Source organism: Bombina bombina, chromosome 7 (genome assembly GCF_027579735.1).
Source record: "Bombina bombina isolate aBomBom1 chromosome 7, aBomBom1.pri, whole genome shotgun sequence".
In the NCBI taxonomy this organism is placed as follows: domain Eukaryota; kingdom Metazoa; phylum Chordata; class Amphibia; order Anura; family Bombinatoridae; genus Bombina; species Bombina bombina.
The window spans coordinates 495,314,518-495,341,546 of NC_069505.1; the positions used below are offsets into that span (position 1 = coordinate 495,314,518).

At 36.6% G+C, this 27,029-nt stretch overlaps 1 protein-coding gene across 2 annotated transcripts in view; it reads right to left on the minus strand.

Annotated features, from left to right (window-relative positions):
• AXL (AXL receptor tyrosine kinase) overlaps positions 1–27,029 on the minus strand; it is a 114,343-nt gene that overhangs the window by 20,881 nt on the left and 66,433 nt on the right. Inside the window, exons 7-15 of one of the 2 annotated variants that reach the window (XM_053721645.1) lie at positions 24,625–24,811; positions 21,446–21,585; positions 21,186–21,324; positions 21,061–21,087; positions 19,988–20,123; positions 19,392–19,483; positions 15,453–15,548; positions 12,099–12,176; positions 11,926–12,018 (exon numbers count right to left, since the gene is read on the minus strand). In XM_053721645.1, the coding sequence (XP_053577620.1) occupies positions 11,926–12,018; positions 12,099–12,176; positions 15,453–15,548; positions 19,392–19,483; positions 19,988–20,123; positions 21,061–21,087; positions 21,186–21,324; positions 21,446–21,585; positions 24,625–24,811 (988 nt within the window). Of the gene's footprint in view, positions 1–11,925; positions 12,019–12,098; positions 12,177–15,452; positions 15,549–19,391; positions 19,484–19,987; positions 20,124–21,060; positions 21,088–21,179; positions 21,325–21,445; positions 21,586–24,624; positions 24,812–27,029 lie in introns of both variants that reach the window. The other variant, XM_053721644.1, reaches the window with a different exon arrangement.

Here is a 27,029-nt window from a genome sequence, read left to right on the forward strand (position 1 = left end):
AAAAACCCTCAGAGCATGTGGTTTAGCAGCCTTAATCCGATTATGCGCCAGATTACAAGTGGAGCGGTATTTCGCACTTCCACTATAGCACTAATTGCACTAGAATTAAACTTTTTGCCCTTGTTGGATTGCGCTGGTATTTTAACCTATTGTCCCATAGAAGTCAATAGAGAAAAAAAAAGGGAAAAACAACCTGACTCGCCACAAACACGATCGCACATTTTCATATAAGCGTACCCAATAGCATATTCTAATATGCACAAGCCTGACTTATATATATACACACACATATATATATATATATATATATACACATATAAATACATATGTACATATATATATTCATACATATACATCTGTAGACCTGTATATGTATGTATATCTATGTTAAAGCCCCTTGCCGCCTGCCCTTTTTTTTCCTAACACCTGAGACTTCATATGAGCCCTTATAACTGTTTTTTATGAATCATTTTTATTAGACAGTGTTTGTAATGTATTTTTGATGCGTTTTATGACACTTTTTAATTTTTGCAAAACAGTTGACCGCCAGAGCTCTGAGGTTGCGGTAATCATTCTAGCATAAATCACGATTGCGCTCAACTTGTAATACGAGTGTAATTTAACCATTGCGCAAACAATCGCGAAAACCTGAGTGCCACTTGTAATCTAGCGCTATATGAAAAAATTGCTTTTAACTGTGATAAACTCAAAAATGCATGCAAATATATTTAAAATAATGAATAAACTATCTAATTTATATCTATGTTAGACTCCTATGTTTAGTTCTTAGATGTTGCTTCATAGTTTTATCTTATTTATATAATTATAAAAAATAATATAACAACATATTTTATACTTCAGGATTTATATTCATATTGATAGGTAACTTTTATATGTATATAGTTCAGAACTACTTTATTAAACATTTGTATGTTGTATATTTTAAAAAAAAGTTTCACATTTTGACCTATTATCTATAGCAAAAAAGTAGTGTATCGAAAACAGCATACACCAAGTCCTAAGTCTCTAATAGGCTTATTGTTAAACTGATGTAAAATTAATATTTGTGGCTACCATTTACTTTAGTGGAAGCCAAAAAAAAATCCTAATGTTGCTGTATTTTGGCAGCTATTTGGCAGCTTTCAACCAGCCGAAAATAACTAAATGTTAACAACACGTTATATTTAGCTTAGGGAGCATAAGGAGAAAATATCAGCATGTAACTATAGTTATAATTTGGTGAGTGAATTTTTTTTTTTAACGTTGCCACAATGTGCTCACTTAATACTTGTGCTCACTAAATACTTGTCCCCAAGTGCACACGGTTTGCCTATGCTACGTAGGTGATCCACGTTAGAAAACTTGCCCCCCTTAATCCACTCAAAAACATTGCTTCCCCTAGGCAGCCTTTTAAAATTATGAGTATCCGAGTATAAGCAGCGGTGGCTCACGTGACACAAGTATTGCGAGTGGCGCGAAAATACCGCCTACGGGTCACATGACCCTAACGCTCACCTCACACGTGCTACCTGAACAGAGGAATCTGCTGGCAAAATGATATACACAGTTTACTTGCCTATTGCGTGTGCATTATGTAACTGCCTATTTTGTGCACGTCTTAGTAAATGTTGCGCATGAAATATATAAAACGTGAGAACTCTATAATGCACATTGCTCACCGAGTGAAACATCGTGGGGACATTAAAAAAAAAAAAATAGCACTGACAAATTTTTTTTACCTTCCTTGACACCAGTAGGGCTCCTTACAATAGTATGAATAAAAATAGATATACTAAAAATAATGACTTTAGTGGGTTACTCTAAATGGGAATTTTTAAAAAAAAATCTTTGAGGTCTAGAAACTTACAAGAAAATTGTGTCACCACATAAACAATAGATATAATGACAATTTTCAAAGTGCATGACAATATAAATGCTTAATAAGAAAGTCATTAGAAATTAAGACATTTCTCAGAAAGTATTAGCATTTAAGTAACTACTACACTGGACCACCTGGATACTTAATATTATGTCACTGTAACTATTGGACCATTTGATTAACTTACATTAGACAAATATCTGATAGAATATTAATGTATTGGTGTAATATACTGTGTCATGGTATAGAACACAATTATATAATAATTAATAAAGAACTGGATGAAGGAGTAAAATATGTGAGTTAATATCAACCTGGAGAGCACCACTGTAGTGTAAAAGGTCACCAAGAAGTTCTTAAAGGGACATAAAACAAGTTGGGATAGAGACTAAATATAATAATATGCACTTTAATTACTTAACCTGCAAATTTATACTCCATTAACCCTTTCTTTTAAGTTTCTGAATTGTAAAGCTCTAACTCCCCCACACATTTCCTTCTATGGCTGTATCTATATCTATTGTTGTTTTGGTAGAATGCAAAAATGCATAGGGATTATCTGATGGAGCATACCAAGAAGCTGTGAACTCAGTTCAAATACAATGCCTGTGTCTACACACTGATAAGGGGGAAGGGGTGAAGTTGGTTGCTCCAGGCAGTTTAGCTATGTAATTCATTTTGCTTATTTTTGAAAATTATTTTAAAATACTTGCCAGCAATTTTTTAAAAAAAAAATTATGCAAACTATTTGCAATTAATTAGCCCTTTTTAGGACATGCAAAGATCTCAACCTGTTTTATGTCCCTTTAAGAACTGAAAGGTTCAGACATAAAAAGTGGCCTTCAAAGTTTTAGCCTGTACCCTTGAATATAAAATAACTAGCCAAGTCCATGTGTAGAGGCTATCAGATGTAGAGTATTATTATGGTCTAAATATCTGTGATAAAACAAACATTCTTATATGTTAACATAGACTAGGATAGTGAACCTGTGTTGATATTCTCGCCCTTGCTGCTGGAGTTTGAATTATCAACAGTTTATGGATGGTCGAACCAACTATTTCTATCTGTGGCCTGTTATATCATCTACTACAGGTTAGCTAGAGGTAAATGCATCATGTAGGGGAAGAAGAGGTGTTAACAGAGTATTATATCCGGCTACGGTAGGAAAACAATAAAGAAAAGTTAGCTAAGAATTATATGCCAGCTATCTAATGATGGCATATATGTAACTACTTAAAGGGACTCTGAACCCAAATTTTTTCTTTCATGATTCAGATAGAGCATGGCATTTTAAGCAACTTTCTAATTTACTCCTATTATCAAAGTTTCTTCATTCTCTTGGTATCTTTATTTGAAATGCAAGAATGTAAGTTTAGATGCCGGCCCATTTTTAATGAACAACCTGGGTTGTCCTTGCTGGTTAGTGGATAAATATTCATCCACTAATAAAAAAGCGCTGTCCAGAGGTCTGAATTAAAAAAAAGCTAAAATAAATAAAGATAGCAAGAGAATGAAGAAAAATTAATAATAGGAGTAAATTAAAAAGTTGCTTAAAATTGCATGCTCTTTCTGAATCACGAAAGAAAAAAAATGAGTTCATTGTCCCTTTAAAGGGACAGTCAACACCATAATTGTTGTTGTTTAAAAAGATAGATAATCCTTGTATTACCCATTCCCCAGTTTTACATAACCAACTCAGTTATAATAATACACGTTTTACTTCTGTAATTACCTTGTATCTAAGCCTCTGCATACTGCCCCCTTATTTCAGTTCTTGTGACAGACTTGCATTTTAGCCAATCAGTGCTCACTCCTCGGTAATTTGATGTACTCAAAAAGCCTAACTTTTGCGTTAACATATTCCCCCATAGGCCTCAATGGAGCACAAAAAGTGTGGGGGGAACTAAGACCCTACTCACGCGCAAACCTGATATTCTCTAGTGCGCTAATCCAACATGAACATAATAATATATATATTAGGGTTGCACCGATACCATTTTTTTATGACTGAGTACAAGTACCGATACTTGTTTTCAAATACTCGCCGATACCAATTACCGATACTTTTTTTTTAATGTCATGTGACAGTTTACCAAGCACAATACAGACTAATTATTTAAGATTCCTTCTTTATAATTATAAAGGGCTGTAATTCAAAAGACATTATGAAATAATAAAACAGTTCACTGAACATGTTTATAAATAAAAAATATTACAATAAAATATTACATTTAAAGGGGTGATGCAATTGGGTTGTAGGGCTGTTATATAACATCAATCTGACATTTGTATGGAGGTTTGACTCTAAGTTGAACAGTCTTTCACTTTCCACACTACTGCATGGGGCAGAAAGATATTTTTGGGCCTTTTTAGCCAGAGCTGGAAATCTGTTTATTAACTGCCCAGTACTTCAGGGGTTTGTCTGAACGAGGTTCAGTGATCTCTCCTACAATAATACAAATAACAGCAATTTGTATTGGCAGAACAGTAGTAAACAATTTTTAGTTTAGTCTCCACTACAAAGTTTAAAATGAAATGGGAACATGCAGTTTGAAAAAACGCCACAAGATAGCATATGGGTAGGAAGTAGAGGTATCGGTTTAAGTATCGGTGCATTTGCACGAGTACAAGTACTCATGCAAATACTTGGTATCGGTACCGATACTAGTATCGGTATCGGTGCATCCCTAATATATATACCTATATATGTGTACATATGTATTTTTATGTGTATATATATATATATATATATATATATATATATATATATATATACAAAACATGGAAGGGAACTGCACTCCAAGACCGGATCAGGTACACATCCTGTAAATCAGTAACATCCAGCCCTGGGTGCTAAATAGCACTCCAAAAAAGCTGTGATGTCACCAGAGCCACAGGCAGTTAACCCCAGTCCGGAATGGGTGCAAGAAACAAGGGAGATTACAAATAAAAAGTAATACAACACATAGAAACACCCAGCACTCACCAGCTAGCTCACAGCTAAGATAAAATCACAACTGGAAAGGTTAGTCACCGCATCTGGCCAAATGGGAAAGCTCAGGCACCACGTGTGAGCTAGCTGGTGAGTGCTGGGTGTTTCTATGTGTTGTATATATATATATATATATATATATATAGGCCTAAATACATAAATACACATATAAATACATAAGTACATATATATATACATACATATTTAGACATGTACATTTATGTGTCTATGTTTAAGCCCCTTGCCTGCATTTTTTTCTAACACCTACACCTGAGACCTCATACCTTTGAGCCCTTATAACTTTATTTTGTTCAATATGATGTTATCATGATTGTAACTGTTTTTTTTATTATATTTTTGATGTATTTTATGACACTTTTTTTGTTTTGCAAAACAGTTAACCAGAGCTATCTCAATGTACATTAACTTTAATTGCGCTAGAACGATTGCGTTTACTTTAAACTTGTAATACGATCTCTACATCCGACACATGCAAACACCCGCAATAAACCACTTTTCACTCACGCAGAACTATTAGCGTGCCACTCGTAATGTGGCCCTGTGTAATTAATCTACGTATGTGTACACCAATTCTAGGATCATATCGTGCATATTTTTATTTAAGAGTTAATGTTCTTAGATGTTGTAATCAGGGCGCATCCATTCCCAAAATGCAGAAACTAACAGGGTTCCACCCAAAATCAGCTGGGAGATTTGTACAGAAAAAAAATTATTAGACCCAAGGGACTAACACTCAGAAGTGTGAAAATAGAGGGGGATGAGAGACTGGGAGTTTAGAAGGAGAGATAGAAAAAGAAAGGGTGAGAGGTGGAGGGGAAGAAAAAGAGAGAGAAAGGGAGGGAGGTTGATAAGGGGGAGGGAGAAACAGACTAAGGTTCAGTGAGTGGGTTATGGAATAAGGGTGGAAAAAAGGGTGATTAAGGGAGTGAGAAACGGGAAGAGGAATAAGGGTCTGGATGCACTAAAGTCTGCAGGTCCGTGAGAAAAAAAAAATGTTGCTGAGTTGTAAGCTTTATGTCAATGGCACCTGTCATGACAAATTGAAAACATTTAGTGCTAGATTACAAGTGGAGCGCTAAATTATTGCATGCCCTCAAATGGGCAAATTTGCCCATTTGGGGGAGCGCAATAAAAACCCATTATTGCTTGGCTCTCAGTAGCAATTAACACTCAGAAAATTAACCAGAGATCAGATCTCTGGTTAGGTTTCTAAAAGTGCCCCAAATGAAGTCAAAATAAAGGGCATTATATATTTTTTATTTTAAAAAATGTACCTTTTTTTAATAAAAAGCAACTTCAACCCGAAAGACGCCTGGCTACGATGTTTTCGCACTACTCACTCTTCCTCGACCTCACTTGCCCTGACAGAACTTAATTACAAAATCATCTCACGGTGGTATCTTACACCCCAAAAACTAAATGAAATATTTCCAGGAGCTTACTCTAGCTGTTGGAGGCGTTGTGGTGAAACGGGCACACGCTCTCATCTTTGGTGGTCCTGCTGTAAATTATCAACTTTTTGGGCCCAAATTGAACGTTGTATTAACCTTACATTAAACACTCAGCTCTCTCTCTCAGCATCTATGATTGTACTAAATCAAGTCGCTAACTTGCAGTGTATCTATCGTAAAAAACTTCTTCAACTAATGCTCACATGTGCCAAACGTATTATCCCCCAACTTTGGAAACAAACACTCCCCCCCACTTTTAATCAATGGGTAGTTGAGGTCACACATACTTTATCCCTAGAGAAGAGACATTATAGCTATTTAGGGAAGAAAGACTTTATATTGGATATAATTTTCTTATGGGAGCAAAGTGCAACATAAATTTGAAGAGACAACCCTTACTTACCTGTATAAAGTTAGATCTTATAACTATCTAAGGCACAAGTTATCTCTAAGCAAACTAGGTGCAAGGAGGTTTTACTATATTTCTCCCCTTCTTCAGTCCCTCTCCTCCCGATTCCCTTGACCCTCATTCTGAACCCCCTTCAATTCCCCTTCCACACCCCCCCCCTCCTTTTTCTTTTCTTTTTTCCCATTATTCTCATTGAAATGATTGGTAAAGAAATGCAGTGATTCAGCTTGTAAATGCATATTTACTGATCTCTGTTATCCATTTACTTGTTTGTGTTAAATATAAAAATGTCAATAAAAAATTTTTAAAGGGACAGTCAACACCAGAATTTTTGTTGTTTAATAAGATAGATAATCCCTTTATTACCCATTCCCCAGTTTTGCAAAACCAACACTGTTATATTAATACACTTTTTACTTCTGTGACTAACTTGTATCTAAGCATCTTCTGACCGCCCCTAATCACATGACTTTTAGTTATTATCTATTGACTTGCATTTTAGCCAATTAGTGCAGTGTCTGCCACTAGCCACGGGCATGATTACAATGCTATCTATATGGCCTACATGAGCTTGCTCTCCCCTGCTGTGAAAAGTAAATAAAATAGAGGCGGCCTTCAAGGGCTTAGAAATTATCATATGTGCCTTCCTAGGTTTGCTTTCAACTAGAATACCAAGAGAACAAAGCAAAATTGTTGATAAAAGTAAATTGGAAAGTTGTTTAAAATTACATGCCCTATTTGAAAAATGAAAGTTTTTTTTGGACTTGACTGTCCCTTTAAAACAAAAAAAAAGCAACTTCAATAGGCAGTTTTAGGGCTTTAAAGATGGCGGGTGAGGGGTGCTAGAAAAAAAGGCACTTTGCTGTCTATGGGAACTGTGTGTTTCCAGTAAATATACAGCGCTACGGAATTTGGCGGCGCTATACAAATAAATGATCATAATAATAATACATGTACAGGGTATATCCTTAAATACATATACACATATATATATTTATGTGTTAATATGTGTATATACTGTACACATATAAACACATAAATATATATATGTATATAAGCATATACCTGTATACCTGTACATATATATTTAAAAATGCTGCAATCGCTGCGCTTAGGTTCTGATGCCATCTCTGACGGCATTAGAACGAGGCTTCCATTGTGCTTAACTTTTAATACCAGCGCACGTTAGCATGCTATATTTAACTCTCCACTTATAATCTAGCACTTAGAATTTTATAAAAATAAAAAATAAATTGCATAATTGCTAGCCTCGGCTATAAAGTTGTTTTTTTTTTTTTAATATAATCTCATTTGGTGGTGATATTTAGTGGGGATATTTATCAAAGCCTCAACTATGCTGCATTCACTGGCACCAATACGAACGCCTAACATCGCGGCCGCGGACCCGAATACGCTCTCCATATTTATTAAAAAAAGCTGCATACCAAGTACGGGGCGATAAGCATCGGAATGTTGTTAACTAGCAGTCATCGATCTCGCTGCTATTCGGCTTTTTCCCAACTTTATTTATATCCTGTCACTAAATGCCGTCACTATAATAAAATTTATTAACCCCTATCCCGCCGCTCCCGGACCCTGCCGCCACTAAATAAATGTATTAATCCCTATTCCACTGCTTCATCTTATAATAAATTAAAACTTACCTTTAGAATTAAAATAAACTATATTAAACTATTAATTAACCTACCCTAACTATTATACTAAAATTACATTAAACTAGCAATTAAATTAACTATATTACATATTAAAAAACCCTAACCCTAATCAAATTATTTAAATCTACTATTAAAAATGACTAAATTACTTAAAAAACAAAATAATAGGGTAGGTTAATTAATAGTTTAATATAGTTTATTTTAATTCTAAAGGTAAGTTTTAATTTATTATAAGATAGGGATGTTGTAATTTTAATGTAAAGTTAGCGGGTTGTTAGGTTTAGGGGTTAATAGCTTAATTTAGTTTATGGTGATGTGGGGGGCTGGTGGTTTAGGGGTTAATAGGTTTAGTTAATGGTAGTGAGGTGGGAGGCCAGAGCTTTAGGGGTTACTACGTTTATTTAGGTGGCGGCGGGGTCCGGCAGCGGCGGGATAGGGGTTAATAACTTTATTTAGTGGTAGCGGGGTCTGGGAGCGGCGGAATAGGGGTTAATACAATTATTTCGTGGCGGCGGGGTCCGGGAGAGGCGGGTTAATAACATTATGTAGGTGGCGGCTATGTTGGGACGGCAGATTCGGGGCTTATGTTAGGGTGTTAGGTGTAAACGTAACTGGTTTTCTACCATAGAAATCAATGGGATATCTGGCAGCATTGAACATAAGCTTTCGCTGCTTCCAGATTCCCATTGATTCCTATGGCATCCACGGCCTCCAGGGTGGTGGATTGAAAACCAGGTACGCTGGGCCGGAATAGCCGCGAGTGTACCTGTTAATTGTTTGATAACTTTGAAAAAGTGTCAAATAGTGCCGAATGTGTTTTCGGAACATATGTATGACGTAAGCATCGATCTGTGTCGGATTGAGACCGGCGGATCGTATGTTACGTCACAGATTTCAACTTTTGCCAGTCTGTAGGCTTTGATAACTAGGTTGAATCAAGCTCGCCACAATTACGCTGCGGAATTCCAGCGTATTTGCGGTTGACGACTTGATAAATATCCCCCCTTGGGTTTCTACTTAAAAAAATATATAGTTTTGACAGGTAAATAAAAAAAATCAAGGCTCTATTTCTGTTTAAATGGAGTGATAGCAAAAATGCTAAAATTCACTGGTATTTTGGGCAAGTTCTCTGAAATTTACAGTAACGAAGGGGTTAAGCATTTTTTGTATATAATAAATAAACCTGAATTAAATTAATACTGTATAGAAATGATATTTTAACTTGTTTTGTTTTATACAATTATAAGTAGAAAAATACATTTAAATAGTTAACATCTCAATTCCTGTATTTTGCTGTTACATTCAAATAAGAGTTTGAATAAATACATAAAAGTCATATTTCATTTTTATTATTTGCTCTGCAGTATGTTTAAATTCTAATACAAAAACAGAGAACATTGCTAAGTCAGCTATAGAACTTATAAAGACATCTTAAACATTATGGATCTCATAGGAATTCTTGCATTAGCCTGTTTTAAAAACAAGCTTTAATAGTTCTGGCCAAGCCAAATGGAAAGCGGAGTGGGAGTATAGAACAGAAAGACAGAAAATTAGAGTGTTTTTTTTTTATATAATTAGACAAATAACAGACAAGCAAAATATATATAATATATGTTTACTAATCAACACATATTCTTCTCTGTCACTGCCAGGGTTGTGGACTCTAGTCACATGGCTTGGACTTGACTTTGACCCAAGTCCCAAATTTGATGAGTTTCGACCTGCATCAACATAACCAAAGAAGGCTTGCGACTCAACTTAGAAAACAATGACTTGTGACTTGACTTGGATTCAAGCCCTCTGACTTGGAAAGACTTTATACTTTGCAGTGGCGTCACTAGGGTTGGTGTCACCCGGTGCGGTAAGTCATGGTGTCACCCCCCCCCCCCCAGAAAGCAGACACACACAAAAACACATACAAACACTCAGACACACTTAAAAACATACTCAAATGCACACACAAACACTCGGAAACACACTCAGACACACACACAAAAACACTGAGACACACACAAACTCAGACACACACATACAAAATATGTTAACTGCACTGCATTAATTATAAAGCTCATGCCTAGAGCTGCTCCCTGGCTCAGCAGAACATCAAATGAAAGATAAACAGAGCACTCTGTTAAAATAAATCACTGAAGAAAAGGTTTAGGCGCACAAACTATGAAAATTCTGCTCTCTGACTCTGTTCCAAGTCTGTCAGTGCACAGCCCTGGGCCGCATGTCACTGAGCAGTGAGCACAGATAGGCAGGCAGGATTAGGCTAGCAGCGCAACTTTGCAATCCCCACGGCACACCCACAACATTCATAGTGAAATTGGGCAGGGGAGGAACAAAGTACAAACAAGCAAAAGCAGCCGGGAAAACTATTTGTTGAAATTGCAGCACTGGCTCAAGGGGCAAAAAAAATGTGTGTCTACAACTTCCCCAGTCCCACTAATGTTCACAAATGCCAGCCTCTAATAAAATAATCTATGCATCTCAACATTGTATTTCTTTGAATTTCAATAAAATTAAAAAAAAAAAAAAAAAAAAAAAAATTTTTTTTTTTGGTGTCACCCCCTGGAGGGTGTCACCCGGGTGCGGCCCGCCCCCCCCGCCCCCCCCCTAGTGACGCCACTGATACTTTGTAAAACCAAAGATCAGAGTTGTGACCACTCTAAGCTGGTCCATGGTTTTCAACAAACAAAACTATATATAAAATACCTAACTTACTTTTTTAATATCACCCACTATCTATCTATCTATATAGAGAGAGACAGGCAGACAGATAGATAGATAGATAGATAGATAGATATAGATATTATAGCAAAGTAAGAGTAAAATTAGTTTTTAAGTAGGAGAGTTATGGAAACTTGGAGATAGCAATTGATAACAAATGTTGAGTTGCACACTAGCTGACCACTAGGAGGCAAGAGAGGACAAGACAAAAGTATGACACCAGTTGTCGTGAGCAATTATATGTCCCGTAAACTGGACACACCCATGTCCTTTTGGGCAACTCACAAATTTTAAATAAATAAGGGTGGGATTCTCATTTGGGGTTTATATGGTGATATGGAGAATTTCACAACCTTGTGGTCCATGTCTTGTGACACTGTTTACGCCATTATGTTTAGTACAGGAAGAATATTTCAACTCCTACATCAATATAATTATTTCAGAAATTATGGTGCTGGTGTTTTTTTTTTACACAAACATCAGCAGCTAATTGGATTCAACAATTTCCAAAATAAAAATGAGATAAACATCTATTACTGACCCAAATCTACCCCAACGCACTAAAGCACTTGAGACGCATATATTAATTAGAGTGATATCCATTGACTACATCTATAATGATGTAGACATGATGTCTTTGTGTGATGGGCCATTATTATTATTAATAATATAATTATTATTGTTTATTTAGAAAGCACCAACATATTATTAGAATTAATTATTAGTGTAGAGCTCAGATAGTTTTGGACTCTGATAAATCACTTACCAATAAGGCGCATCACATTGGGGTGGTCAAATTCTTTCATGCACACAGCTTCACTCAGAAAGTCTTCCATCTCTGTACGGGTGCAAATAGCGACTGCAAAGGAAGAAGACAACATGAGAGTCCAGAACTATAAGGTCTTACATGATCACACATCTAAAGGGACAGTCACTTACTTTTCATGGTCTTTACAGCCACCCTGAGTATATAATCATCTTGATTTAGTTGACCTTCCATAACTGAACCAAACTCACCTGAAATACAAGTTTTATTATATCAATATGTGCTTGATATGACTTTCTGTATTCTGACCACCAAAATACAACACATGCAATGATCTTATAGCACCTTTCTCATTTGATTCGTGGATGCTCATTAGGCTGCCAAGGGGTTTCATGTTTAAATTAATAAAAGGGATATAAAACTGCTCTTTTAGTAAAAAAAAATAAAAAACATTTTTTAAAGGGACAGTCAACACACTAATGTTTTTAAAAAGAGTATCCTTAGGCAATCTTCTTGCATTGTGTTGTACTTAGAAGTCCATAAAGGATTAAATACAATTTTGCATTTTTTTCTGCTGCATTTTGCAATTTGAATCATAGGCGACTCGCACATAATTTAGTAGAATCGTTAACACTAATTTCGCGCATGCGCTGTGTGTACAGTTGTCTGTCACTTTCTTTGAAATCCTGCATATACAGACCGCATTGTACAGAGACAGCACTAAGGACAGCTGGAGTATTACAGGGCCTGGTCACTAACATTAGAATTAAACACCACACAGTGCAGAGAGTGCTTTCATTACAATAACTGTAACCCAGCACTGGCAGTGAATCAAAGCTCTAAAATGTAACAGGAAACACTTCACTCACACTGTGATCTACAGCGCTAAAGCCAAAGGTAGTAATGAATACTTTACATTCCAATGTTCTTCACATAGAAGAAAATGTTCTTTTTATTTTAAATATATATTTCTATAAATATCTGAGTGCAACTGTTTATTTTCAACTTGTAATATGTGTGCTAACTTGCAATATCGAGCACTTAGTTGTTGAAGTCTATGGGGCCAATTTATTATATGGCAGGCGGACATGATCCGCTGTAGCGAATCATGTCTGCCCGACATTGATAAATGCTGACTTCATACGCTGTCGGCATTTATCATTGCACAAGCATTTCTGGTAAAATGCTTGTGCAATGCCGCCCCCTGCACATTTGCTGCCATTCGGCCGCTAGCAGGGGGTGTCAATCAATCATTGGAATCGTATCCGATGAGGATGATTGCAGTCCGCCACCTCAGAGGTGGCGGACGAGTTAAAGAGCAGTGGTAGCGAATCATGTCTGCCCGACATTGATAAATGCTGGCAGCATACGCTTGTGCAATGCCGCCCTCTGCACATTTGCTGCCAATCGTCCACTAGCAGGGGGTGTCAATCATCTCTCGTATCCGATCGGGATGATTTCAGTCCGCCACCTCAGAGTGGAGGACGAGTTAAGGAGCAGCGTTCTTACCATCGCTGCTTCTTAACTCCTTAAGGCTCGCGCGGAATGAGCAGCATACACTGCTTAATAAATCGGCCCCTATGGGGGAATACGTTACCGCATTCACAATATTCAATATTTCACTTTTTACTTTCAACTGATAATATGAGTGCAATCCGACTTGCGCAAAAAGCCTTCGTCTAGCGTAATTTGTGTACTTCTCCAGCTGGAAAAAATTGACTCCAAAGGGTTAACAGTACATGGCTGATAAGTATTAAAACCACACATCACTTCCTAAAAGACAGACAATCAACAGACTTTTATTTCTGCAGAAATCAAAGTTGCCTGGAAAGTCCCTAATATTCCATTGTATTTAGAAGTTGTTTCTTTATATTTCTTGTTTTCTGTGGTGATTCTAACTTTTCATTATATGCCATATTTAAAATTTTGACTTTTCTATGGGATAAAACAAAACAGTACACAGTTTTGGGGTTATTTGGCTGCTCCAGCAAACTCAAACAAGTAGTAGTTTTGGCAGAAGCTACGTCCCAGGGGAGGAGACATAGGAAGTTAGGTTTGTTCTGTGATGGTTTTCCCAGACGGTGTAGGATGTAGCATAAGACATTAATCGGAAGCAAGTGTTGCAGTCTATTGCGATCCCACACAACTGTAAGTGTGACTGGACTGCTGTAAGGCCGGCTAAGTAATTGGGAGCTCGTCTATTTAGCTGGACTTGGAACTCTCTTAAAAAAGAGCAAGCTTTTTGCTCACTGGAAGAGAGCTATAACCCACAGAGAGTTCCGTCTCACTCATAGAAACATAGATTTAGACCAATTTTTGGTTTGCAGATAGCTGTTAAAGGGACATCAAATGGTTAAGCTAGAGCATTCAATTATAAAGGGACAGTTTATTGTAAAATTGTTTTCCCCTTATCATGTTTCCAATGATATATAATGTTATACCAGCTGCAGAGTATAAAATGCATGAGAAATTGCTTCTTTGGATTTATTTGTCTTTATGAAATAGCTGTGTTTTTTTTGTTCTTTGAAACCACCACCAATTAAAATGGGTTGAGCTTGCAGGGAAATCAGATCTCCTTATTTTAGCACTTTGTGTACACACACATGTTTCTTTATATTATCTTTGTCTGTATACCAAAGCCCAGTACTTAGGAAAAAAAACTTTAAATTAACATTTTATTACTTATCTCTCCTAACCCCCAATGGGAGTGTAATTTCTTCTGCTGGCTATGTTTACACTGCTTTTCAACATCTTATATTTAAGTATAGAAACATTCAGTATAGGTAGGGATACCACAGACAGGGATTATAATTTTCTGTTTTGCGTCAGAAAGATATTCATTTTACTAAGCAGACAGCGAAGGAGGCAGAATGTATTGCCACATGCCACTAAGTACAGAGTTGCATGGTTATGCTCTTCAATTCACTTACATACCATTGCCACATGCCACTAAGTACAGAGTTGCATGGTTATGCTCTTCAATTCACTTACATACCACAAACTGTATCTAAAGAATTTCCTGGACTTCATTCTCTTGGTATCTTTTATTGAAGGAGCTGCAATTCACTTCTGGGGGTTAGAATTTCACATTGGGTGAGTAAGTAGCAACAAACATACAGTATATGTGCAACAGCCAATCAGCAGCTACCTCCAGTATTGTATTGCGGCTCGATTGTCTACCTAGGTATGCTTTTCATCAAAGGATACCAAAACAATTTAGTACTGGAAAGTTTTTTTTTTTGTTTTTTTTATTGCATGGTCTAACTGAATTATAAAAGTTTAATTTTGACTTTACTGTCTCTTTAAATATAAGAAACTAAAATGCTGTAGGGTGAAACCCAGTTTTGGCTTTAACGTGCGCTTATTTTTTTTTTCCTTACATAGGCCCTATTAGCAGGATATTTTCTTTGCTGTCTGTTTTTATAGTATCAGTAGGGATTATTATGCATGGTTTTTCGTTACAAATTCCTGAGTCGTGCCAAATTCTCCCCCACACACAGAGCCATCTGCATCATTGGGCTACCTACCTTCACCCAGGGTTTTGCCCAGTGCCAGCTTGTGCCGATCTATCATAACATCTCGAAGTTTCTCCTTCAAGTCATCACTAATGCCAAGACGGTTCACTGTGGGTGAAGCAGAGAATGAGTTAATAAGCTTGTATTTTGCGTCATGCAAATAATATGTGTCTGGTTTTATTAAAATGTCACAGTGCACTGGGCTGGTGGAGTGGAGAGAGGGTAAGAGATGAAAAAAAAAAACAGAAATAGAAAGATAGCTATATTTAGAAAGAACAGGAGGAAAAGTGGAGTGCGATAAAGGAGGGAAAGAGGGATGTAAGAGATGCAGGAGAGAGAAGGGGTGAAGAGGGGATTGGAGTAAGAAAGAAGGGATAGGTGATGTGAGAATATGGGGGGGTCTGAGAGAAATTAAGGAGAGCAGAGGAAAGGGTGTGAAACTGAGAAAAGAGAGTAGAAAAAAGGGAAGAGGTGAGAGAGAAAGGAGTAGAGATTAAAGAAAGAAAGGAGGGAAAGTGGAAGTGAGAGAAATTATGTAGAATGGAAAAAAAGAGTAGTTAAAGAAAGGAGGGAAATGGTATGTGAGAGAAAACAAAGGGGATATGGGAGAAATTAGGGAGCAAGGATGGTGGGGTACGAAAAGGAGAAATCTGAGAGAAGGGAGTGAAAGGGCACGCGAGACAGAAAGAAGAGAGAGGGGGATGTGAGATGGAAAGAAGGCAGGGGCATTGAAACAGAGTGGGATGTGGGTATAAAAGGAGAGGGAAGTGATTTGAGAGAGAAATAAAATGGATATGGGGATATGGGTGAAAGGAAGAGGTGGATATGAGAGAAGAAGAAGAAGAAGAAGGTAAAGGGGTGTGAGAGAAAAAGGGTGTGGGAGAGTGATTCCCAAGAGAAAAGTGCAGAGGGATGCTAGAGAGAAAGGTGGGAGAGGGGTGTGAAAGAAAACTGGGGGAAAGGAGGATTGAAAGGAGGAAAGGGGTGTTAGAGAGAAAGGTGGCAGGAGCTATGGCTGAGAGCGGAGGTGTAAGAGATTTATAGGTAATTGAATATAAGAAAGGGGGACAGGATATTGTTATATAGAATGGAAGAATGGGGAGCGTGAGAAAGAAAGTGGTGCAAGTGGATTAGAGTTAGCAAAATGTTGTGAGTTGAAATATTGAGAGGAGAAAAACATTCTTCTTTCCAAACTGGCAGGGATCCACATGAGCAGATCATAAGGGATGGGCAGGGAGAGGAGATGCCTCCAAAACTATGTAATGGTTTGAATGCTGCCCAGTGTCCCCAGCACAGAGATGGACAGCCCTTGGACCTTAGTTAGCCTGCTAGATAATTGAGATTTGGTTTTGTAAGGGAGCTCCCCAGCCACTTTCAGGTGTTCAGTAAAAAAAAAAAACTGAATCATTTTCCTCTACTCAATGACCTAACTATTGTCTTTCAATATTGTTCTTCATCCTCTATATCTCATATAGACACCAGGTGATTCAAGGCATTCATGAGACACCTAAGGCTTCTACTGTAGCACATGTGTTGCTCTCCTCTCCTTTATCCCATCATATTCATCAACTTGTACAGCACATCTCCATCATCTGATATCCCTTTCCAACTATTTTTTTCGGAACACCCTTAGACATATTCAGATGATTTAAAACTTAGTAAACAATGTAGTAATGCAGTGAGTAAGGATAACAGAATGCTTGGATGTATTGGTAGAGGTATTTGCAGCAGAAATAGTAAGGTTCTTATGCCACTTTATAGATCATTAGTAAGGCCTCATCTTGAGTATTGTGTGCAGTTCTGGAGGCCATATCTTTAGAAGGATATTAAAAAACTTGAATCTGTGCAAAGGAGGGCTACCAAAATGGTACATGGTCTAAAAAATAAAACTTACCAGGATAGGCTCAATATGTATAGCTTAGAGGAGAGAAGGGAAAGAGGTGATATGGTGGCAACTTTCAAGAACATTAAAGGGCTTAGTAAAACTGAGGTTGTGGATATTTTACATAAAAGGGAAAATGCAAGAACAAGGGGTCATGAGGGTAGTAGATTCAGGAGTAATTTGAGGAAGCACTTCTTTACAGAAAGAGTGATTGATTTATGGAATAAACTTCCTCAAGAGGTAGTAATGACAAACACTGTGGGGGACTTTAAAAATGCCTGGGACAAGCATAAGGCTAGCCTATGAACTAGATAAGTTTATACTGTTAGGTAATATCGGGCAGACTTTCTGGGCCTATGGCTCTTATCTGCCGTCAATATATATGTTTCTATATACCAAAGTTAACCTATTTTCCTTCTCTCTCCTCTTTCCTGTCTTCTGTGCTCTTTATAATGAACAAATTATGTTTCACCTTGTTTTGTTCATCCATTCTAATCTACATTTTAACCCACCTATATTCTGCCTCATTCTCTGTCCTGTACATTATTCTCTTTTTAACATCATCTTTGCTCTTTTTATTGCGTTCATAATGATCTATCAAATATATATCTAATGTCCCCTCATTCTAGTATCAACAGCAGTATGTAAAACTTATATTTACTTATTCTCTCAACAACATAGGTAGATAAATCTCATTCCCACTCATTCTGTCCATCATCATCTACAGAAGATACATCTAATCTTCACTTATTTTGTCCATCATCATCTACAGTAAATAAAGTTCATCTTGTATAATTTTGTATTTCATATTTAAATTTTCTATATCTCTTCTCATTGGGGCCGAATTATCACATGTCGGACAGACATGATTCGCTGTGGCGAACATGTCCGCCCGACATCGCTAAATGCCAACAGCATTTAACATTGTGCAAGCATTTCTAGTGAAATGCTTGTGCAATGCCGCCCCCTGCACAGGGGGTGTCAATCATCCTGATCGTATCCGATTGGGATGATTGCTATCCGCCACCTCAGAGGTGGTGGACGAGTTAAAGGGACAGTCTACACCAGAATTGTTATTATTTGAAAATATAGATAATCCCTGTATTGCCCATTCCCCAGTTTTGCATAACAAACACAGTTATATTAATATTTGTTTTACCTCTGTGATTACCTTGTATCTAAGCCTCTGCAGACTGCCCCCTTATCTCAGTGCTTTTGACACACATGCAGTTTAGCCAATCAGTGCAGACTCCTAAATAATTCAACGGGAGTGAGCACAATGTTATCTATATGACACACATGAACTAGTACTGTCTGTGAAAAACTTTCAAAATGCTCTGAGCTAGGAGGCGGTTTTCAACTGTTAAGAAATCAGTTTGAGCCTAGCTAGCTTTAGCTTTTCAATAATACCACCAAGGGAAGAAAGCAAACTTAAAAGGACATGAAACCCAAACAATTTCTTTCAAGATTTAGGTAGAACATGTAATTTTAAACAACTTTCCACTTTACGTCTATTATCAAATTTGCTTCATTCTTTTGGTATCATTTGTTGAAGGAGCAGCAATGCACGATTGGATTCTAACTGAACACGAGTGAGCCAATGACAATTGGTATATATATGCAGCAACCAATCAGCAGCTAGAACCTAGGTTTTTTGCTGCTCCTGAGCTTTCCTAGATAAACCTTTCAGCAAAGTATAACAAGAGAAGAAAGCAAATTAAATAATAGAAGTAAATTGAAAAGTTGTTTAAATTTGCATGCTCTGTCTAAATCACACAAAAAAAAATGTGGGTTTCATGTCCCTTTGATGATAAAAGTCAATTTGAAAGTTGTTTAAAATTTAATGTCCTATCTGAATCATGAAAGTTTAATTTTTACTAGACTGTCCCTTTAAGGAGCAGCGGTCTTATGACCGCTGCTTCTTAACTTTAGTTTCCGGCGAGATGAAAACTACGGGGGTAGATAGCAGCATCCACTGCTTATTAAATCTACCCCATTGTCGCTATCACATATTACATGTACTATGTAAGTACTGTATTAGGCACATTATTGTTGTAATGTTGACTTACATGTAGCCTCTGTAGTTCTACGACTGTAAGACTTCCGGACTCTGTATCGTACCACAAGCTCACCCTGTTCCACTGTTGGTTCAAATGCCTCGCTGCAAACATAAAGTTAAAGGGATATTAAACACGTCACAATATTAATATAAATGGTTTAATTACATGTTGTACAACAACTTTGCAATATACTTCATTATTTATTTATTTATTTCCTTTAATTTAATTCTGAATATTGTGGACTTTCCAATTCATGTTAAACATGGAAGTGCAGACACAGCTATATTCCACTCAGTCATTGGTTGCTCACTCTAGTAAGCCATTTATAACCATTCCTAATTGGTCTAAGCATAAAAGGAAATTTAAACTACAATATGGCGGCACCCAGTGCTTTATGGACGTTAAAATGACCCTTATTTTTTTCAATATTTAAACAACTAATATAATTTTAAAAAATACATGTACAAACTATTCTCAGGCTAATCTTTGCTCTGAATACATAATTCAAGCAATGATTTATTTAGTGTTCAGTGTCCCTTTAATGGTGTTAGACTGTTGATATAGATCATCTAATTTATATATTAGAAAGAATTTCCAGCACTCACCCATAGCGTGTCTCCTTTTTCCTTAGCCTTGCCAGGAATATAGCACCAAAGATGGCACATAAAAAACCAATAGCAACTGCTAGCACCACATACCACCAGTGCCAGGAGAATTGGGAGGATGAGTTCTCTTTGACAGCTGTGAAGATAAGATCCAACATTTTACAGATAAGTGAAGTCATTGTCCAGCAAGGTGAAAATAACACAGTGATAAAGAAAATGTGTTTGTTCCTTTAAAGGGACAGTATAAAACTGTTTTTCCCTTAATGTGTTTCCAATTACTTTTTTTACCAGCTGCAGAGTATAAAATGTATGAGATTTGCTTTTTAAGGCTTATTTTTGTATATGAATTAGCTGATTTTTTGTGTTTTGAAGCCACAACTTAATAAAATGGGTCGAGCTTGTAGGTATAATCAGATCTCATTACTTTATCACATTGTGTACATATACCTGCTTCTTTATCTTATATCTGTCCATAAACCAATCACCATTACTTGGAGAGAACAATGGAAAATTAACATTTTATTACCTTATCTCTTCCATAACCCACTGGGAGTGTAATTTCTTCTACTGGCTGTGTTAATACAGCTTGGCCTCAAGGCCAAAAACTTTCAGGATGGGTGGGGATACCACAGGCTAAATAAACTATTTCAAATGCCAAAATAAGGCTAACAATTTAATACACTCCAGCAGGTAAAGGGGGTCATTGGGAACAAATTAAAGGGAAGAACATTTTTGAGTAAACTGTCCCTTTAACATTACAAGCCTATGAAAGCAAGATAGTTTAGTAATATTGAGGCACAGTTGTTTTTTTTTGGGGGGGGGGGGTAATCTTTTTTCCCCAAAATACTTGGGTATTGATATAGCTTGTGGAGACATATAGCACATTGCTATTTTTGAGTAAATCTGTTTTATGTTGTAGAAAAAAAAATACATTCTATGAACATTGTATTGTTTCAAGCTGAAGTTCCTTAGTTTGTATATACTGTTTGTTATTTTCCCCTGATAGGAGGGAGGGGTAATGATCAAAAAGACAGAAGAGATACCATATCTTCAATATATATCTTACTACTTACCGTGTGACTGAAGTGGAATGATGATATCTTAAGAAAAAAATAAATGAGTAAAATATTTTAATCATTTGGAACAAAAAATTAAAGGGAAAAATGAAACAAGGATATTAAGGAGCTCATACCATTACCCAATAAAGACGCAATCACAGGATCACTCCAGGGACCATCGCCTGCATTAGTGTAAGCTGCTACCCTCACAGTCAGATTTTCTACATGCTTTTCCATTGATAGGGTTACCTCATTAGTAAGTCCAGCATCCACCACAACCTGTAGGATATAAATAAACAAGAATATAAATATAATTCTAACAGACGTGCCAGGTTCCCTTTCATACGCGGTTCTATGCCAAGATGAACATTGACCCTGCCAATATATTGGTTATTTATACCTCTGGTTGATCTTTGGTCCTGTAAGACAGTTTATACCCTCTAAGTACTCCATTCAGGTCTGTACGAGGTTCTCCCCATATGACAGCTGTCATACTCCCATTCATTACAGCGGTAACATTTGCAGGAGGTCCAGATGGTACTGTCCAGAAAAGATCAACAAAAATAAAATATTAATGTGAACTTTTTACTATTACAATGGTAAAAGCTAACTCTTAAATCTCTAGATTCTGGTGAAAACATTAGGAGTGAACTGGAGATGGAAAGAAGAGAGGAGGTTTAGAGAATGGAGAAAGAAAAACAGTAGCGCAATAATCAGAAACTCATTGGCATGTTAAAACGTCTCTCAAAATCTTTAGGGGGTTTAAAAACATCAGGCCCACTGGGAGAAAATTAGAGATAGGCAATAAGGTAAATATAGTGATGGAATAAAGTCAATGAATAAAGTGATATAGAGATTGAGTGAGGAAAAGTCAATAAATAGTAAATACAGAGTCTGAGAAAAGATGGGAGGGATAAATATTGGGTGAATTTTAGAGAATGAATGGTCTATAGAAAGCTTGGGTAGGAATGAATGGAGGACAGAGTAAGGTCAATGATTGAATAAATTAAAAGAAAAATATAGTGTGGACGAAGATAAAAAGAATGGGAACTGTGTAATGGGAAAGGAGGAAGAATTAATATAAGATATATTGTGTCGGAAATGAGAAGAGAACTAATCTGGAAATTAGGAGTAGAGAACAATGAATATGATAATGATTGAGTGATAGAGAGATTAAGAGGGGCTGTTAATTAATCAGGTGATGAAGAGGAAGGAGTGAATGAATAAGAGGAATAAAAACTGAGGAAAATTAAGGTGAATTGATGGAGATGGAGAAATTAAAGGCAGTGAGTGAATCAATAGATCAAAAGATGGGAGAAGGGGGCAAATTAATAATGGGTTATGAGTCAGAATTGAAACAAATAATGGTATAGAGATATGCTAACATGGTATTTCAACTAATAAATATTTATTGTGCTGGTAGAGTCTTTATGTGTTAAAAATAGAGATTATGGGGTATATTTACCAAGCAACTGATGCTGTTTATTCCATGTGAGCCTTACACTGCTCCTTAACTCGTGGACTGCAATCATCCCGATCAGATTCGATCGGGATGATTGACACCCCCTGACATGTCCGGCCGCCATTTAATAAATCTACCCCTATTTCTTGTGCTGGTAGAGTCGGGGTATGGGTTATAAATAGACATTATTTATTGTACTAGTAGAATCTGTATGGGTTACAAATATACATTATTTCTTTTGCTGGTAGAGTCGGTATAGGTTATAAATAGATTATTTCTTGACCTGGTAGACTTTGTAAGGGTTATAAATAGATATTATTTTTGTGCTTGTAGAGTTGGTATGGGTTATAAATATAGATTATTTATTGTGCTGGTAAAGTCGGTATAGGCTATAAATAGAGATTATTTCTTGTGCTGGTAAAGTCGGTATGGGTTATAAATATAGATTATTTCTTGTGCTGGTAAAGTCGGTATGGGTTATAAATAGAGATTATTTCTTGTGCTGGTAGAGTCGGTATGGGTTATAAATATAGATTATTTATTGTACTGGTATAGTCGGTATGGGTTATAAATATAGATTATTTCTTGTGCTGGTAAAGTCGGTATGGGTTATAAATATAGATTATTTCTTGTGCTGGTTAAGTCGGTAAGGGTTATAAATAGAGATTATTTCTTGTGCTGGTAGAGTTTGTAAGGGTTATAAATAGAAATTATTTTTTGTGCCGTATGGGTTATAAATATAGATTATTTCTTGTGCTGGTAGAATCAGTATGGGTTATAAATATAGATTATTTCTTGTGCTGGAAGAGTCGGTATGAGTTATAAATATAGATAATTTCTTATGCTTGTTGAGTCGGCATGGGCTAGCAAGGACGGGAGATGAATTGAGGTTTTATTGTTGAGTTGTAACTTCCATCCCACACAAATAAATCAGCAACTGCAGAGTCAGCAAGCTGTGTTTTAATGGCAAGTGACACAAAGAATGTCTGGGTATTGTTTACTAAATAAAAGGGGAAAATTGGCAAGAGGGAATAGAGAGATCTCAAGAAGGGGGGGTGATTACATAGAGCTGAAATGCTGATCAGATACTGAGAGAAGATGGGACAGTGAAAAAAGAAAAGATAGTGACAGAGAGACGGATTGTCAAAAATTCACTCGCATGGACAGACCCAACTGAAAGGGACAGTTTACCCAAAAACTTTCTCTCCTTGAATCTGTTTCTTACCCTTAATATTGAAATTGCTTATTTAGCCTTTAGTATCACTACCGATACTAAAGGTTTCTATACCTAGGTATAGGCTATTGAGAAACTATGTAAACACAGCTAACAGAAGAAACTACACTCACAGTTGGAGGTGGTAGGGAAAAAGCTATAAAATTTTCATTTTCAATAGCTCTTTCTAAGTATTGTACAGAGACAGAGATAAGAAAGTGAAGTATTTGAGTGATAAGGTATTGAGATCTGATTGCACTGCATGCTTAGCCTATTTTGATGGGCTGTTGTTTCAACAAGCAAATCCAGATATTTATTTAGCAAAAATAAGCATAAATTAGCAATTTCCCATACATTTTATACGCTTTAGCTTTTATATCAAGTCATGGGGAACACATTCAGGGTAAAACAATTTTACAGTGAACTGTCCCTTTGATTCTGTAAAAAATAGGGCTGAACATGGAAGCTGAATTTATTTGTCTAACAGTTGAACACACACAGCTTTGTGCAAATCCAGATCTTTGTATGTTGCACTATTAGATGAATAAATCCAGCTCTGAAAAAAGCTGAATGCCTCTAATCACAACCATATTCAGCGTTAGTTTTTATAAACAAATACGGAATATCTGAAAATGCACATACATAATAAACTACGCGTTTCAAGGCCACACCTCTTTTTCAGTTGTTTTTATTTTATGAATTGTACAATTTTATTTATACAAAAGTATTTTAAGGTTTTTTATAACGTGTTGTTGAAATCGTAGCCCGGCAAAATGTTCTTCGTAATTGTAGAATGTTATGAATTAAGTCTAAAATGTGAGTTGTGGGGGCATTTTAAAGTTTTGTGGTTCCAGATATGGTTTTGTAGCCCATATATTTTTACAAGGTCCCTAGCAACACAAACCTCCTTCCATGGTTTCCATATTTTCCCAATCAGTCCAATGGGAGACCCCTTCACTGCTCATGCAGGACACACGCACACGATAGGTGGTGTAAGGAGCCAAACCAGATAACACATGGTTGTATGGGGGGACGTTCAGGTTCTGATTGTAGATCTTGTGGTGCAGAGATATAAAGTAAGGGAGAGTAGCCTGGGGAGACAGAATGAGATTTAATAAAAGAGGAAACTACTCTCACATTGTACTATACAAGGTATGATCCTCACATACTGTAAAACGTTGTTTCTCAACTGCGGTCCTCAAGTACCCCCAACAGTCCAGGTTTTCATTATAGCTGAACCAGTGCACAGGTAAAATAATCAGTTTATGGGTGAGAGCAGGTTAGTAACTATGGTGTTTCTGATCAGCTGATTACTTCACCTGTGCACCGGTTCAGCTATAATTAAAACATGGCCTGTTGGGGGTAATTGAGAACCGCGGTTGGGAAACACTACTGTATAATACGAGATCAGTTCAGACAATCGTATAAAAAACAGGATAAAATCTCCCCATGTTGTACAAAAAAGAGTCTTATTTCCTTATGTTGTAAAATACAGGGTCTGATTCCCCCTCAACACACAAACACACACTGTACAATGCAGGGTCTGCTCTCTTTCATACTCTACAGCACAGGGTGTAATCTCCCCCACAGTGTACAATACAGGGTCAGATCTTTCTGTAGTGTACAATACAAGCCTCATTCCCTAACTCTGCATAATACAGGGTATAATTTTCCCGCATATTACAATAGGGGCTCTGATCTTCCCCAACACTCTGTACAGTACAAGGCCCATTCCTCCACACTGTACAATACAGGGTCTGATCTCCCACACTTTGTTCAAAATTGGGTCTGATCTACCTCACATTGTACAATACAGGTCCTGATCTCCCCCACACTGTACAATAAACCCCCACCCCACATAACACAACATTTCCCAATTGACATATTTAAAGACATATGATGTGTCACCACAGCTTCCTTCTTAATGGAGAAGTGGCGTCTGCTTTACGGAAAGGAAACCAAAAACCATATTTAAGTTTCATTCATAGAATCCTGTTTATTAAAAATGGACTGGAAAAAACTTCAGCATAAAAAGTTAAAGAAAACTATAACATTTAAAACAAACAAATCACAAAAAACATAGCAGTTCAAATAACACAGAATATGACAAAACAGATAAAAGATTAGTTTGATTAGTCACAGTTGGTTTGTTTAATATGACATATATTTGTTTAAAGGGACAGTCTACTCCAGAATTGTTATTGTTTAAAAAGATAGATAATCCCTTTATTACCCATTCCCCAGTTTTGCATAACCGACAGTTATATTAATACACTTTTTACCTCTGTGATTACCTTGTATCTAAGCCTCTACACACTGCCCCCTTATCTCAGTGCTTTGATAGACTTCCATTTTAGCTAATCAGTGCTGACTCATAAATACCTCCATGGGAGTGAGCACAATGCTATCTATATGGCACACATGAACTAACACATTCTGTCTGTGGAAAAACTGTCAAAATGCACTGAGATAAGAGGTGGCCTTCAAGGGCTTAGAAATTAGCATATGAGCCTACCTAGGTTTAGCTTTAAACATACCAAAAAAGCAAAGCAAATTTGATGATAAAAATAATTTGTTTTAAAATTGAATTGCCCTATCTGAACAATGAAAGTTTCATTTTGACTAAACTGTACCTTGTTTAAATAAAAAAACTTCCATTTCTTGAGGTTCTTAAAAATTGCAGAAGTATCACTATAACTAAAAAACAAAACCAGACATTCCCTACACAGCAGCTTTTACTTCCATATTTTTGCCTCTGTTCATATATAAGGCACACGTTGAAGTCATGAAGAGGCGCCAATATATTTGCAATAAATCTATTTATTACAGCGGCGAGGTCAAAAGGGGATTTTTTTTTATGATTGGTCTGTTCCTGGTCTACTTCTTTATACTATAATTAGATTTTTTTTTTATTTCATGCTCTATCTAAAGCATGAAAGATTAATTTTGACTATACTTTTATTTGGTTAAAAGACAGATTAAGTGATGAAATTATGAATGCATGGGTGGGATGGATAAATAGATCGGCATATACCTGTAGGTTGAAGAGTTAAAGGGACACTGAACCCACATTTTTTCTTTTGTGATTCAGATAGAGCATGCAATTTTAAGCAACTTTCTAATTTATTCCTATTATCAAATTTTCTCTTGGTATGTTTATTTGAAAAGCAAAAATGTAAGTATAGATGCCGGCCCATTTTTGGTGAACAACCTAGGTTGTCCTTGCTGATTGTACAGCACCAATAAACAAGTGCTGTCCATGGTTCTGAACCAAACGTTTGCTGGCTCCTTAGCTTAGATGCCTTCTTT